The sequence below is a fragment of the Rhinoraja longicauda genome, chromosome 17, assembly GCF_053455715.1.
Source record: "Rhinoraja longicauda isolate Sanriku21f chromosome 17, sRhiLon1.1, whole genome shotgun sequence".
In the NCBI taxonomy this organism is placed as follows: domain Eukaryota; kingdom Metazoa; phylum Chordata; class Chondrichthyes; order Rajiformes; family Arhynchobatidae; genus Rhinoraja; species Rhinoraja longicauda.
Genome location: NC_135969.1, coordinates 1,159,648 through 1,176,207, shown reverse-complemented (window position 1 = coordinate 1,176,207; position 16,560 = coordinate 1,159,648). Strand labels below are relative to the sequence as shown.

The 16,560-nt window shown below is 43.5% G+C and overlaps 1 protein-coding gene across 1 annotated transcript in view; it reads right to left on the bottom strand.

Annotated features, from left to right (window-relative positions):
- Positions 1-12,775: 12,775 nt before the first annotated feature.
- The window catches only part of phf2 (PHD finger protein 2), a 156,261-nt gene continuing 152,476 nt past the window's right edge, over positions 12,776-16,560 (bottom strand). The window contains exon 23 of the mRNA XM_078413919.1: positions 12,776-14,074. Coding sequence (XP_078270045.1) covers positions 13,986-14,074 — 89 coding nt within the window. The 3' untranslated portion in view covers positions 12,776-13,985. The remainder of the gene's footprint in view (positions 14,075-16,560) is intronic.

Sequence of the window (16,560 nt, the reverse complement as noted above, 5' to 3'; positions counted from 1 at the left end):
AATCGAAGGTAGACACAAAAAGCTGAACGGCCCGAAACGCCACCCATTCCTTCTCTCCCGAGATGCTGCCTGTCCCGCTGAGTTACTCCACCCTTTTGTGTCTACCTCCTCTGTCTGCTCGTTCCATAAACTCACCACCCACTGACTGAAAGAGTTGTCCACCAGATTCGTGTAAAATCTCTCCCCTCTCACCTCAAACCTGTGTCCTCTGGTTTTTGATTCCCCTGCATTGGACCTATCAATACCCCCCTCGAAATGTTATACACATCTCTAAGATCACCCCACATCCTGTGCACTGTGGGGAACAGAGTTTTAGCCTGCCCAACGTTTCCCTGTACCTCAGCGCCTCAAGACCTGGCCCAATGCTCAGAAATCTCTGCATTCTCTTCAGCTTAACGACATCCTTCCTCTTAGGGCGGCATGGTAGCGCAGCGGTAGAGTTGCTGCTTTACAGCGAATGCAGCGCCGGAGACTCAGGTTCGATCCTGACTACGGGTGCCGTCTGTACGGAGTTTGTACGTTCTCCCCGTGGCCTGTGTGGGTTTTCTCTGAGGTCTTCGGTTTCCTCCCACACTCCAAAGACGTACAGATTTGTAGGTTAATTGGCTGGGCAAATGTAAAAAATTTCCCTAGTGGGTGCAGGATAGTGTTAGTGTGCGGGGATCATTGGGCGGCGCGGACCCGGTGGGCCGAAGGGCCTGTTTCTGCGCTGTATCTCTAAATCTGAAAATCTAATATCCTTCCTCTTGGCAGGTGACCATAACCGAACACAATACTACAAATGCGGCCTCACCAACATCTTATAGAACCGTAACACAATATCTCAACTTCTATACTCAATACCCTGACTGATGAAGGTCTATGTTTCAAAACTCTTCTTTGCCAAGCCATCTACCTGTGCCACAACTTTCAAGGAACTATGTACTTAGTCCTGGATCCTTCTGCTCTGTAACACACCACAGGGCCCGACCATCACTGTGAAGATCCAGCCCTGGTTTGACTCCCCAAAATGCAACACCTCACACATATCTGCATTGCACATTTCCTTGGTATTCGTCTGCTTTGATCTGCCCTTTCCACTCCTCACATGCTCTTTGTACCCTTCCATATCTCTACATTATTATCTGAATGGTGTCAGGTTAAGAAAAGGGAGGTGCAACGAGACCTGGATGTCCTTGTACATCAGTCACTGAAAGTAAGCATGCAGGTACAGCAGGCAGTGAAGAAAGCAAATGGCATGTTGGCCTTCATAGCGAGAGGATTTGAGTACAGGAGCAAGGAGGTCTTACTGCAGTTGTACAGGGCCCTGGTGAGACCGCACCTGGAGTATTGTGTACAGTTTTAGTCTCCAAATTTGAGGAAGAATCTTCTTGCTATTGAGGGCGTGCAGTGTAGGTCACCAGGTTAATTCCCGGGATGGCGGGACTGACATATGATGAATCTTCCGACTGGGCTTGTATTCACTGGAATTTAGGATGTGAGGGGATCTTATAGAAACAATTCTCACATGATTGGACAGCTAAATGCAGGAAAAATATTCCCGATGTTGGGGGAGTCCAGAACCAGGGGTCACAGTTTAAGAATAAGGAGGAGGCCATTTTGTAATGAGATGAGGAAAAACCTTTTCACCCAGAGAGTTGTGAATCTGTGGAATTCTCTGCCACAGAAGGCAGTGGAGGCCAATTCACTGGATGTATTCAAGAGAGAGTTAGATAGAGCTCTTGGGGCTAACTGAATCAAGGGATATGGGGAGAAAGCAGGAACGGGCTACTGATTTTGGATGATCAGCATTGATCATATTGAAGGGTGGTGCTGGCTCGAAGAGCCGAATAGCCTACTCCTGCACCTATTTTCTATGTTTCCTTCTTCTCCAAGTCTGAAGGATTTCCACCCGAAACATCACCCATTCCTTCTCGCCAGAGATGCTGCCTCTGAGATTACTCCAGCATTTTGTGTCTACCTTCAATTTAAACCAGCATCTGCAGTTCTTTCCGAAACATTTTGTCTGTAATACCATGTATTTTAGTATCATCTGCAAACTTACTAATCATGCCTTGTACATTCTCACCTCAATCATTGATATAAACCACAGACAGCATCAGCTCCAACACTGACCCCTGAGGCACACCACTGGTCACACGCCTCCTGTCTGATAAACAACCTTCCACCACCACATAACATATGTTGAGCGTTTGACAGCACTGGGCCTCGACTCGCTGGCGTTTAGACGGTTTAGTTTAGTTTAGTTTAGTTTAGAGATACAGCGCGGAAACAAGCCCTTTGGCCCACCGGGTCCACGCACCCCAGCGATCCCCACACTTTAACACTATCCTACACCCACTAGGGACAATTTTTACATTTACCAAGCCAATTAACCTACAACCCTGTACGTCTTTGGAGTGTGGGAGGAAACCGAAGATCTCGGTGAAAACCCATGCGGGTCACGGGGAGAACGTACAAATTCTGTACAGACGGCGCCCGTAGACGGGAGCAAACCCGGGTCTCCGGTGCTGCATTCGCTGTAAAGGCAGCAACTCTACCGCTGTGCCAACGTGACCGTTGAGGGGGGACCTGAATGAAACTTACAGAATAATGAAAGGCTTGGATAGAGTGGATGTGGAGAGGATGTTTCCACTAGTGGGAGAGTCTAGGGCCAGAGGTCATAACCTCAGAATTAAAGGGCGTCTTTTGGAAAGGAGGTGAGGAGGAACTTCTTTAGTCAGAGGGTAGTTAATCTGTGGAACTCATTGCCATCAGTGGATATTTTTAAGGCAGATACAGACAAATTCTTGATTAGAACGGGTGTCAAGGGTTATGGGGAGAAGGCAGGAAAATGGGATTAGGTGTCAGAGACCAGCCAGGATTGAATGGCGGAGTAGCCGACTTCTACTCCGATAACTTGTGAACTTGTGAACCACCTCTACTTCCTTTCGTAAAATCATTTCCGTCTCCAGTCGGCAAGCTCTCCCTGGATCCAATGCGATCGAACCTAGACTAGCATTCCATGCGGGACTAGATCAAAGACATGGCTGGTCCATGTAGGCAATGTCCATGGCCTTAACCTTGTCAATCTGCTTGGCTACTTCTACAAAACCCTCAAAAAAAATTCATGGGACATGGGTAGAAAGGAACTGCGGATGCTGATTTGCACCGCAGACATAAAATGCTGGAGTAACTCAGTGGGACAGGCAGCATCTCTGGAGAGAAGGAATGGGTGATGTTTTGGGTCAAGACCCTTCTTCAGACACAGAGGAGAGGGAAACTAGAGATATGGAAGGGTACAAAGAGCATCAAAGGTGTAAAAAGGACAGATCAAAGCAGACGATGATTAAAGGAAATGTACAATGGTTCATTGTTGGCTGAGGGGAAGGTGAAAACGAGGCAATCAGTAAAATTAATCAGGACAGTGAAACTAGTCGGAGAATTAGAGTGGGGGAGGGATGGAGAGTGGACAATGGACAATAGGTGCAGGAGGAGGCCATTCGGCCCTTCGAGCCAGCACCGCCAATCACAGTGATCATGGTTGATCACCCACAATCAGTACCCCGTTCTTGCCTTCTCCCCATATCCCTTGACTCCGCTATCTTTGAGAGCTCGATCTAACTCTCTCTTGAAAGCATCCAGAGAATTGGTCTCCACTGCCTTCTGATGCTGAGAATTCTACAGATTCACAACTCTCTGGGTGAAAAAAAAAATCCTCATCTCCGTTCTAAATGGCCTACCCCTTATTCTTAAACTGTGGCCCCTGGTTCTGGACTCCCCCAACATTGGGAACATGTTTCCTGCCTCTTGCGTGTCCAATCCCTAAATAAATCTTGTATGTTTCAATAAGATCCCCTCTCATCCTTCTAAATTCCAGTGTGTTCAAGCCTAGTCGCTCCAGTCTTTCAACATACGACAGTCCAGCCATCCCGGGAATTAACCTAGTGAACCTACGGTGCACGCCCTCATTAGCAAGAATGTCATTCCTCAAATTTGGAGACCAAAACTGCACACAGTACTCCAGGTGTGGTCTCACCAGGGCCCTGTACAACTGCAGAAGGACCTCTTTGCTCCTATACTCAACTCCTCTTGTTATGAAGGCCAACATGCTATTAACTTTCTTCATTGCCTGCGGTAACTGCATGCTTGCTTTCAGCAAGGGTTACCTGAAGAGAAGTCAATATTCATACTGCTGTGTTGTAAGCTGCATAAATGAAAAATCAGGTGCTGTTCTTCCAATTTGCATTGGGCCTCACTCTGACAGTGGAGGAGGCTCAGGACTGGAGGTTCAGTATGGAAATGGGAGGGTGAGTTAAAGTGTTTAGCAACTGAGAGATCAGGTAGGTTTAGGTGTTCAGCAAAATAATCGCTGAGTTTGCGGTCCTAGGAGTCCACACCTGGAACAGCGGATACAGTAGATGAGGTTGGAGGAGGTGCAAGCGAACCTCTGCCTCACCGGAAAGGACTGTCGGAGTCCGTGGACGGAATCAAGGGAGGATGTATAGGGACAGGTGTTGCATCTCCTGTGGTTGCAGGTGAAGGTACCTGGGGAAGGGCGTGGTTTAGGAGGGAAGGGATGAGTTTTAGTTTAGTTTACTGTCACGTGTACCGAGGTACAGTGAAAAGCTATTGTTGCGTAGTATCCAGTCAGCGGAAAGACAATACATGATTACAATCGAGCCATTTACAGTGTATAGATACATGATAAGGGAATGACATTAACCAGGGAGTCACGGAGGAAATGGTCTCTGTGGAGGGCATAAGGTGGAGGTAGGAAGATGTGGCTCGTGGTGGGTTCCTGTTGGAAGAGGTGTAAATGTCGGAGGATTATATGTTGTATGTGATGACTGATACGGTGAACAGTGAGGACAAGGGGGACTCTGTCCCTGTTGTGACTGAGGGGAGCAGGAACAAGGGCGGAGCTGTGGGGTATCAAGGAGACCCGTGTGAAGGCCTCAACTATGATGGAAAAGGGGAACCCCCGTTCCCTAAAAAATGAGGACATCTCAAATTTCCTGGTATGGAACACCTCATCCTGGGCGCAGATGCGGCGTAGACGGAGGAATTGGGAGTAGGGGATAGAGTCTTTACAGGAAGCAGGGTGGGAAGTATAGTCCAGATAGCTGTGGGAGTCAGTAGGTTTATAATAGATGTCAGTCGGTAGTCTATCTCCTGTGATGGAGACGGTGAGATCAAGAAAGAGGAGGGAGGTATCAGAGATGGTTCAAGTGAATTTGAGTGCAGGATGGAAATTTGTGGTGGGGTTAATGAAGTCCGTGAGCTCTGCATGGGTGCAGGAGGCAGCACCGATGCAATCGTCAAGGTAACGGAGATAGAGCCAGTGTACGCCTGGAACAGTGATTGTTCAACCTACCCTACAAAGAGCAGGCATTTCGTGGGGTAGGTTGAACAAGACCCCAGAGCTACTCCTTGGATTTGTAGGGAATGGCAGGAGTCGAAGGAGAAGGTCCAGCTCCATTAGGCGCAGGAGATTGTTGGTGGAAGGAAACTGGCTGGTTCTGGTCGCTCAGGTAAAAAAACATGTTGACTATCCCTAATCTTCCCCTGGGTATCCAAATGCAAATACATCTTATCCTTCAGGGTACTCTCCAGTAGCCTACCTACCATAGATATTAGGCTCACTGGTCCATAGATCCCTGGCTTTTCTTTGCAGCTGTTCTTAAATAGAGGCACAACATTAGTTGCCCTCCAGTCATCTGGCACTGCAAGCATGGTTGTTCTGCTTGGCTCATGCAATTTCCACTCCAGCTTCCCGCAGTGCCCTCGGGTATGGCTGACTTATCTACTTCCACAGACCTTCGGACATCCAGCATCTCTTCAATGGTAATATGGACTGTCCACAAGGTATCTCTCTTATCTGTACCAAATTCCCTAGTCTTCATGTCTTTCTCCCTGGTATAAAGAGGATAAATACTCATTGAGCATCTTACCATCTCCACATATATATATATAGATGACCACTTTGGTTCACAAAATGCTGGAGTAACTCAGCAGGTCAGGCAGCATCTCAGGAGAGAAGGAATGGGTGACGTTTCGGAGACTGAAGAAGGGTCTCGACCCGAAACGTCGCCCATTCCTTCTCTCCTGAGATGCTGCCTGACCTGCTGAGTTACTCCAGCATTTTGTAAAATAAATACCTTCGATTTGTACCAGCATCTGCAGTTATTTTCTTACACCACTTTGGTTTCTGAGGGGCCCTATTCTCTCTAGTTATTCTTTTCCTTTAAGTCAGTTACAAAATATTAATGAAAGATCTTTTAAAAAGTCTTCACTTACATTTTTAGTGAAGAATAGTAATGCTGTTCTAATGAATGTGGTAATGCGAGGTACACCAGCCATTCCTTGGTATGACTTGAACACCTGGATCTGTTTTGACTTCCAATGGGACTGTAGCAGTCCCTATCATGCTGACGAACACTCTGCAGCGTAACTGGGCAGCACCTACTCGCTGGCTGTTGGCAACCAAAGCTAATATCTTTCAGGACAGATTTCATGTCAGCCTAAAGGACCTGTCCCACTTAGGCATTTTTTTAGGCAACTGCTGGCGACTGTCATAGTCGTAGCAGGTCGCCCAAAAACTGTCGACTGGACCCTCCTAAGACAATGTCTACGACAAGCTACCGACAATCTACCACCTAGTCGACGCCCAGCACTTCAACTCCCCCTCCCATTCCCAGTCTGACCTTTCTGTCATGGGCCTCCCCAGTGCCATAGTGAGGCCCACCGGAAATTGGAGGAACAGCACCTCATATTTCGCTTGGGCAGCTTGCAACTTCTCCAACTTTAGATAGTTCCTCTGTCCCTCTCTTCCCCTCCTCCTTCCCAGATCTCCCTCTATCTTCCTGTCTCCACCTATATCCTTCCTTTGTCCCGCCCCCCTGACATCAGTCTGAAGAAGGGTCTCGACCCGAAACGTCACCCATTCCTTCTCTCCTGAGGTGCTGCCTGACCTGCTGAGTTACTCCAGTATTTTGTGAATATATACCTTCGATTTGTACCAGCATCTGCAGTTATTTTCTTACACTACCTAGTCGACGTCAAGCTATGGCAAGCTACCGACAACCGGCGACCCAATCGTCGGACTTAGGACGTCCATCTATGACCGCACCTACGGCAACCTACGACCACGCAGGCGACAACCTACGACAACCGAAGTCAACCTACGTCCACCCGCGACAAGCTACGACAAGCTACGACCCTGTCGGCGACAACTGAAGACAACTGACGCCGGTACCTGTCGCTAGTTGACGTAGGTTGACGTAGGTAGTCGCCAATGGAATTCACCAAAGTCAGCACCAGCGACAACCTACGTCACCTGGCGTCAACCTACGACAGCGCCTACGTCAGGAGACGTCAAGCTACGATCAGTGGCGTCAAGCCCACTGTTGCCGAATTTTTTTTAACATTCTGAAAATCTAGCGGCGACCAGAAAATTGCTGCGACTCTTTGGAGACGACTCACCACCGTACAGGTGACACCCGTGTGGCAACAGCCTAGTCACCTGCAGTCACCTAAACAATTGCCTATGTGGGACAGGACCTCCTATGCCCCAGTCACTACTTGCTGGATGCAACAAATTGTGATTCGGTGGATCTTCTCTGAAACATTTCTAACATCTGTACATTACCCATTGTGCGAGGTGGCAATATTTCAGAAGAGGTTCAACCATAATCATGCACAATCAATTCATAGAACTTGTTCTGCATTAGATCATCCGAGCAATATCAAAACTCCAACAGGGAAGGGTACAAATGGACAGATACGCAAAGGAAAATCACAAAGAGTTTAACTAAAGTTCACAAAAATCATTTAAAAAAAAACCTATATGGAGGCACAATACTACAGGGAGGTAGCGATCACTGCCAGTGGAAAAATAGCAGCCTTTTGTAATATACCGCCAAACATTTTCCTTTCCACCAATTTCAAACAATATACAATGAATGGCTGACAATTTTTATGAGAAGTGTTCAAAATTAACCTACTTAGTACAATTTCACACAATACTATTGTAGTCTTCTGTCTAAACATAGCACAAAAAGTAAGGAAATTTGTGTTTGGTAGATTATTTCTTTGTTGTAACAATGCTTCTTGGCAATAAATCTTATACCGTTGGAAAGCCTGTTTATTTCCCTTTTAAATGGTGCCACATTTGTAAGGAACATGCATTTGTGGGATGAGCAGCAGAGCTGAGTATATGGGTTGCGCCCATGAAAAATGTGCCAAATCTTCTCTGCCAATGCCAAACAGCTTATTCTGCCATTGACTCTTGTTCGGTGTTGTTTGGTGGATTGGATGATTGAAGTCTGAAGAAACAAGACATATTGGCAATTTAACAATTTATTCATTTAATAAACAGGAGCCTCATTAGCGTGTGGAAGAACCATACACAGCCACAACAGCCTGGCACCTCCTCCTCATGCTGGTCACCAGCCTGGTCACACACTGTTGTGGGATGGCATTCCATTCTTCAACCAGCATTTGTCGCAAGTCAGCCAACGTGGTTGTGTTGGTCACTCTGGCACGAACAGCACGCCCAAGCTGATCCCACAAGTGTTCAATGGGGTTGAGGTCAGGACTGCTGGCAGGCCATTCCATCCTCTCCACTCCCAAATTCTGGAGGTAGTCTCTGAGAAACCCTGCTCTGTGGGGGCGAGCATTGTCATCTTGGAGGATAGAGTTCGGTCCCAGACTGTGGAGATATGGGATTGCCACTGGTTGCAGAATCTCATCTCGATATCTCTCTGCATTGAGATTGCCTCCAATGATGACAAGCCTCATCTTTCCAGTGAGGGAGATGCCGCCCCACACCATCATGCTGCCTCCACCAAAAGATGTTACTCTATCGGTGCAGCAATCAGCATAGCGTTCTCCGTGTCTTCTCCACACTTTGACCCTATGATCCAACTGCCGTAGGCAGAATCTGGACTCATCGCTGAACATAACGTTCCTCCACATGTTCAGGTTCCAGTGCACGTGTTGCCGACACCAGCGCAAACGGGCCTGACGGTGAAGGGCAGTCATGGCAGGCCTCCTGGCAGCCCTATGAGACCAGAGATCGGCTGCGTGCAGTCTGTTCCGAATTGTCTGGGCAGAGAGCCGTCGGCCATATCGTCCTGCAAACCTTGACTGCAAATCTGTAGAAGACAGCCTACGGTTCCTAAGTGCTGACAGGGTGAGGAAACGGTCTTCTTCGGGTGTCGTCTTCTTGGGACGCCCACTTCGCGGCCTGTCTCTGTCATCCCCCGTTATATGGAACTTGGCCTTCACTTTGGAGATGGTACTAGGGCTCACTCCAAATAATGCCGCAACTTGGTTTTGCGGAACACCAGCTTGAAGTTGCCCTATCGCACGGGTCCTATCCAGATCAGTCAAACGTGGCATGCCGATTCTTGGAGCAGACACCTACTGACCACTGTAGCAGGGCCCATGCTCACAGATGCTGCCAATCAGGTGCCAATCAGTGACCTGATTGTCAGCACCTGGGGGTACCAGAAGCTCAAAACAAGAGTCAATAGCAACAGCAGAATAAGCTGTTTGGCATTGGCAGAGAGGATTTGGCACATTTTTCATGGGCGCAACCCATATACTCAGCTCTGCTGCTCATCCCACAAATGCATGTTCCTTACAAATGTGGCACCATTTAAAAGGGAAATAAACAGGCTTTCCAACGGTATAAGATTTATTGCCAAGAAGCATTGTTACAACAAAGAAATAATCTACCAAACACAAATTTCCTTACTTTTTGTGTTATGTTTAGTTCCAGTCAGCCTTAGCAATAGCTCATACAGTGTTAAACAGAACTGCAATAGTTGGTTGTTAAAAACATTGCCTGGAAGTGAAAAGACTTGTGAAACAGAAGAGTATGTAGATTTTATTTTTAACAGTTTTAAAACACATTCTATACAGGTTATTTATAGACAATGTACACATCAATAATAATAGCTAAAATAAAATGTAAGAAGTGTTTCTGTTGTAATTTATAGTGCAGTGGAACTTACAAAATTGAACACAAAACATGAACGATGGTGCAAAGTATAGACTAGCTTTCACTGATTTGTCCTTAATCAACCAATACATGTTTCCTACTGCATTACACAGTAATAGAAAGCATACTTCCACAATTTCAGAAAAAGCTTTCTTTCCTGTATACTCCCTATTTCCAGTTAATTGCACATTATGCCAAGTCAAAACAGGTCAAAGATTACTAAAAGATAAAAAATAACCTGTGATAAAATATTAGCCAAAATTAAATCAGCAGACAAAATGTCACCTGTCATAGGTTTTCTTTGTCAATAAGTGCGAGGGCTATATAGATGATCGCAAGCTATTGTCAATTAAAAGGCAATGATCTGTCTTTATTAACGTTTAAAGAGACAGTCAAAGCTGTCGTTTTGCATTTTAGATTGAATTACTAAAGTGTACTTCATTACATATACATTTTGGTTAAACAATATTTCTTCATTCTGGCTTACATGAATTGAATTAAAATAATCATTGTGTATCTATATATTACTTAGTTTAATTCATCTACTTCCCCTACAATGTAGTTTGCATGAGCATATTTCCCTTAATCAAAGGTTAATGCAGATCACTAAGAATTTTTAAAGTTCTCATCACCCTGCCCACAAATTAAACTGGCATTCTTTACTACAGTGTATGAACCTTCTATTTTTACAAAACAATTATTCTGTGGCACACTTGCAGTAAAGAATGCTGTTCAAAAAGTGAGATGACTTGCATTATTGACATCACACTGAAGACTCCTGTAAGTTGTAGACTCATTTCCACTCTGCGTTCATTTCAAACTTCTCAAACTTAATTGACATTGGATTATTGCAACCAATTGACAGGACCATATTTCACACCAGATCAGCTGAATTTACATGGTGCAAGTCCAATCTGTTTAGCTGATCACACTTTAACAATTTATTTTCCTGCACATGTTTACATGCCATTGGGTTTTTTTTCCCCAGGAGGTCAGGTATATCTTGAATACAAACACAAAAAAACCCCCTCCAAAACTGAAATACAATCAGAAAGTGCCGTAAAGACCGTACTCAAAAAGACTGCCAGCATCTGTGGAGAGAAAATAAGACTAACATTTCAGTCCAATGACTCTTCATCAAAATTGGAGAAAATTAGATTTTGTAACAGGTTTTAAGCAAATATAGAGCTAGGCGAGGAGAAGAGGAAGAAAATAGGTTAGGACTGAGATAGAATGCAAGGAAGGAGATATTATCAGAAATAATGATAGACCAAAATAATGATAGGAAAAAGAGCTTTATTAAGGATGTACACAGAACCGAGCCCAGCGAGGACATAGGGTGGAGAATTAAAGTGAAAAGCAACTAGAATCTCAGTTGTGACCAAGTGAATTGAATGAAGCCAGTTTACAAAATGTTGCTTAAGATACATTTACCCATTCCAGCATGACAGATAGGACTGTGAACTGTATTCTCAGTAGAAGGAAATTGCTGCTTAACCTGGAAAGGTTGGATTTCTGGAATGTGGGATGGAAAGCAGTAAAAGACTGGTAATGAACCTTTGCTTGCTTGGGAAGGTGACTGGCGACAAGCATTTTGGAAAAGTAGTCCTGTGTATCCCCTCTGGTGAAGAGGATGTCTTTTGGTGGTGGCATCAAACTGGAGATGGTGGAAATGGTAGTGGATGTGGGTCCTGATGGTTTGGAAAGTGAAGACAAGGCAAATTTTAATATCCTTCTGAGAGGAAGAGGATTGGGAGCAGACGTGCATGAACTGACATCAACAAGGTCGAAGACCATGTCACTGAGGATGGAGATGGTTCTTCCTATGCAAAGAAAGGGGAATATGACAGGTGAATCTTTACAGGAAGTGAGTTGACAGAAGGAATACCCTGGTTATGGGAGCGGCTGGGTTAATAATAAACATTGCTCAGCAATCTATCCCTAAAGATTGATGAAAAGAAGTTGAGGAAGGGAAGTGAAGATCAGTGATGGACCAAGTGGAGGCGGGGTAAGGTATGAAAATGGATGAAAATAAAATACATTTTCCAGTTTGAGACAGGAATGGGAAATGACAATTTCAATAGAACAGCTAATGTTACAAAGACAGTGGTTAGTTGCAGTTTTAATAAATCCATTTTATTGAATCACAACTTCCTTCTGCCCAGAGCTACCAGAACTACTTTGTAACACAAATACCTAATTTTCTTGAGAAACTATAAAGGATCTTTCAATTAAATTTCAACTTGTTGGAGAGACACTGAAAAAGTAAATATGTCGTGACTGCTTCAGTTATCATTGAAATACACATTTCCACTTTAAAACTGTTAAAAATGCTGAGATGATTAATATATATTTCCATACCTTTTACTAAAAGCTTCAGAATTCCTTTTTTAAATTGAAAGATGTATTTATCAAAACGCAAAGTATCCAAGAAAATCCATATACAAGATATTGTGAGGCTCAAAAGGTGCACTGACAGCTGGAACCTGGTTTATTTTATTCCTGAGGTCCACTGTGTTTTAACTGCAGCCTTTCTTGCCCAGTGTTTAATTCACTGATATAAATTTATTTAAGAGCATATTTTATACAACATTGACATCATTGTAGCTGAGGATTTAGCAATGCAGCACGAAAGATGTCATAGCGTTAAAATGACTTGTTAAAATTAACGTATTTAACACATCTCTGACTAATATGAACTAAACATTTTAAATGTTTAGTGAATCCTATACAGAAACTCTTGTTGAAAAATAAAGTTTGTAAATAATTAAAAAAATTGTCAATGTAGCTATAACTCATCTTGACTAAGCAAAAAAGGAATGACTTTCATAAAGAACTATGCAATTAATTACCTAAATTATAAACGTACCTAGGAGAAATGGGCAGATTTGATTGTAGGATTATTATACTAAGTGAAAGGCCCAAAGTTGTGCAACTAATGATTTAGAGGAAAAAAATGACCCTCTAAAACCAGATTTTATGTAACAAATTCAAGAAAACGAAGACATCACAAGTAGTTGAAAAATTTAAAAAAAAGTGTAAGAAATGTACAAATATAAAAAGCTACAAATATTAATAAATTACAGATAAGTCACTTAGACTTGGACACCAACACTACACCATTTAAGACCAAAAATACTTCATATTGCATTCAAATGCAAAATTGGAAATTATAAGCTCAAATAAAACAAAGGTTTAACCTTATTTACAAAGCTTCTCTTTTACTGATGTGTCGTGACTACTTACAAGATAACATTTTTGCAAGGCCACACAATGTTTTTGTTTTTCAGGCAATGCCTTTTATAAAAAATAATCTCCATCATTATTAGAACAACTCAAAAGAAATATAATTTTATCGTAAAAGATGAAAATATCAAAAAAAGTAGAGTGAACAATGGGTACATAGAGTTATAACTCAAGGTACTTTGCAATAAAAATTAGCATTTTTACCATATTTACAGGATGTGTATATTATGAAAAAGGTATTTCTTTAAATTTGAAATGTGGAATTGCCTGAGAAACAAATTTATAGAAACAGTATCCATTTGCTCAGGATAAACGTAGTTCATTACTGAACTCTGTAATACTCTTCCCTATAAAGTACAAAGTCAGAGAAAGTTGTTTTTGATAGCCTTTTTAAAAAATGAACATCTTTCAATATCCATTCATTAATTTGTCATTTAATGCAAACGATCCTTCAGTAGGAGATTCGATGTTTCAGTGGAAGATTCAGCTGAATGGAGAGGATCACTGTAGCCTCTCTGATAGATGTTAAAAGCCTCTCCAATTGCGATACAGACCATGCAGAGCTATCCTTCTTACCAGAGAACCACACAAACGCAGTAGTCCCACTGAGAAAGGTCTCCAAAACATGTTAAATGGATACTGTCTCTACCCTGGAATGATCCAAGATGTATTAACTTTGTGTCACACATGTAACAAACAGCATTAGTGTCAGGCCAATACATTTAACTGAAAATATTTTTCATTTCTATCTTTACAGAAGAAGTTTTCCGTTCCTATGTATTTTTAGTATCTTCCCAAGTCTCTGTTTAGCTGTTGCCATACCCTTCTTTAACCGCTTCCCTGAAAAATAATACATAATATTCATTATTATGAAATATGAACATGTTAACATGATTTATTTCCCATTTACCACTACCAATCTATCATTACATTTTAGAGCTACAAATATAGGAAGTATCTGTTTATATTGATGCAGTCAATGCTACACCTATAAATTAGTTTATAAGACAAAAAACAAACAGCAGGAGGAACTTTACAACGGAGATGAGGAAAAACATTTTCAGTCAGAGAGTTGTAAATCTGTGGAATTCTCTGCCTCATAAGGCAATGGAGGCCAATTCTCTGAATGCATTCAAGAGAGAGCTAGATTGAGCTCTTAAGGATAGCGGAGTCAGGGGGTATGGGGAGAAGGCAGGAACGGGGTACTGATTGCGAATGATCAGCCATGATCACATTGAATGGTGGTGCTGGCTTGAAGGGCCGAATGGCCTACTCCTGCACCTATTGTCCATTGTCTATTGAACTCAGCAGGTCAGGCAGCATCAGTGTGGGGAAATGGACACATCATAGTTTGCCTCGGGTTTCTTCTTTATGAAGGTGTTGAAGAAGGATCTCGGACCAAAACATCACCACCACAGATGCTGCCTGACCCACTGAGTTCCTACAATTTGTCTGCAGTCTATTTGATCACCAAGAGGTTTGTAAAATTTCAGATAACGCAGAATTGATGGAAATGGACATCAGGTTTGGAATGATTCATGGATAGAAGCTAGAATCGATGTGTGTAAACAGAGCATATATAAGGAGGCCGCTGTGCATCCATAATGGCATCATGCAAATAACTTGTACAAGGTTCAACTTGGCATGTAAGGCCCATGAGCACTGTGAAAGTAGCTCTGAAGCATTAAGGGGCTTTCATAGAACATAGAAAATATAACAGTACAGCACAGGAACTGACCCTTCCACCCACTATGTGCCGAACATAATGCCAAGAAAAACGTATCTACCTGCACCCAATCCATATCCCTCCACTCTATGCATATCCATGTGTCTATTCAAAATTTCTGTCTCCATCACTACCATCGACAGCATTTTCCAGGCACTCTCCATCCCCTGTGTAAAAAAACTTGTCCTGCACATCCCCTTTAAACTTTGCCCCTCTCACCTTAAAGCTTTAGCAGAATGATGCCTGGAGTAGGGGAGATACGTTACAGGGAGAGGTTAGACAGATGTGGATTGTTTTCTCTGGACTGCTGGAGATTGTGGGGACACATGATAGAAGTATATAAATTTATGAGAGGCATAAATAAGGGAGGCAGTCAGATGCTCTTTTCCAGGATGGAAAACTCAGATACTAGAGGGCAGAGATACAGCGCGTAAACAGGCCCTTCAGCCCACCGTGTCCACGCTGACCAGCGATCCTTGCACATTAACACTATCCTACACCCACTAGAGACAATTTTTACATTTAGCAAGCCAATTAACCTACAAACCTGTATGTCTTTGGAGTGTGGGAGGAAACCAAAAATCTCAGAGAAAACCCATGCAGGTCACGGGGAGAACATTCAAACTCCGTGCAGACAGCACCCGTAGTCGGGATCGAACCCGGGTCTCCGGCGCTGCATTTGCTGTAAGGCAGCAACTCTACCGCCGCGCCACCGTGCAGCCCATGAGAGGGCCAGGTTTAAAGGAGATGTAAGTGGGAAGTTTTTTTTACACAGAGGGTGGGGAGTGCATGGAACACTTTGGCGGAGGTGCTGGTTGAAGCGGATACATTAGTGGAATTTAAAAGACTTTTGGAAAGGCATATGGATATACAGGGAATGGAGGGCTACAGTTAATGTGCAGGTGGATACCACATGCCTTCTTTACCACTGTATCTATTTGTGTTGCCACTTTCAGGGAGTAATGGACTTGGACCCCAAGATCAGAATCAGAATCAGAATCAGAATAATCTTTATTGTCATCCAAAATTTTGGACGAGATTTCGTCGACCCAGTCGCTCTATATGCGAATGTTGTTTAGGGTCTTGCTATTATTTATTTATTTTCTCCTTACATCCGACATCCCAAATGCAACACCACACATCTGCTTGGATTAAACTTCACCTGGCATCTTTCAGTCCATGCCTTTAGCTGCTCTGTAGTCTGTAGCTACTTGCCTTTCTCACAGTCAGTGACTGAGGTAATGTTGGTGTCATCTGCAAACGTACCAACCATCCCAAGTCACTGTTAATCCCATGCATTTGAATCTACTGGCTCGGCCTATCATGGAGGACTTTATCAACCGCTCGACTAAAATCCATGTAGACCACAGCCACCATCCTTCATCTATCATCTTCGTCACTTCCTCAAAAAACTCTCAAGTTAGAGTCGGCGATTCATCCACCTTAATGCTCTTTAAGAGCCCAAACAGTTCCTCCTTCTTAATCTCAAACTGCCCTGACATATTAGTGTTCTTCACACTGGGCTTTCACATTGATTTCACAGGAGCTGAGCTCACCTGAGCCATTGCAGTCGACTCCATACATCTGCAAAGGTGTTTTA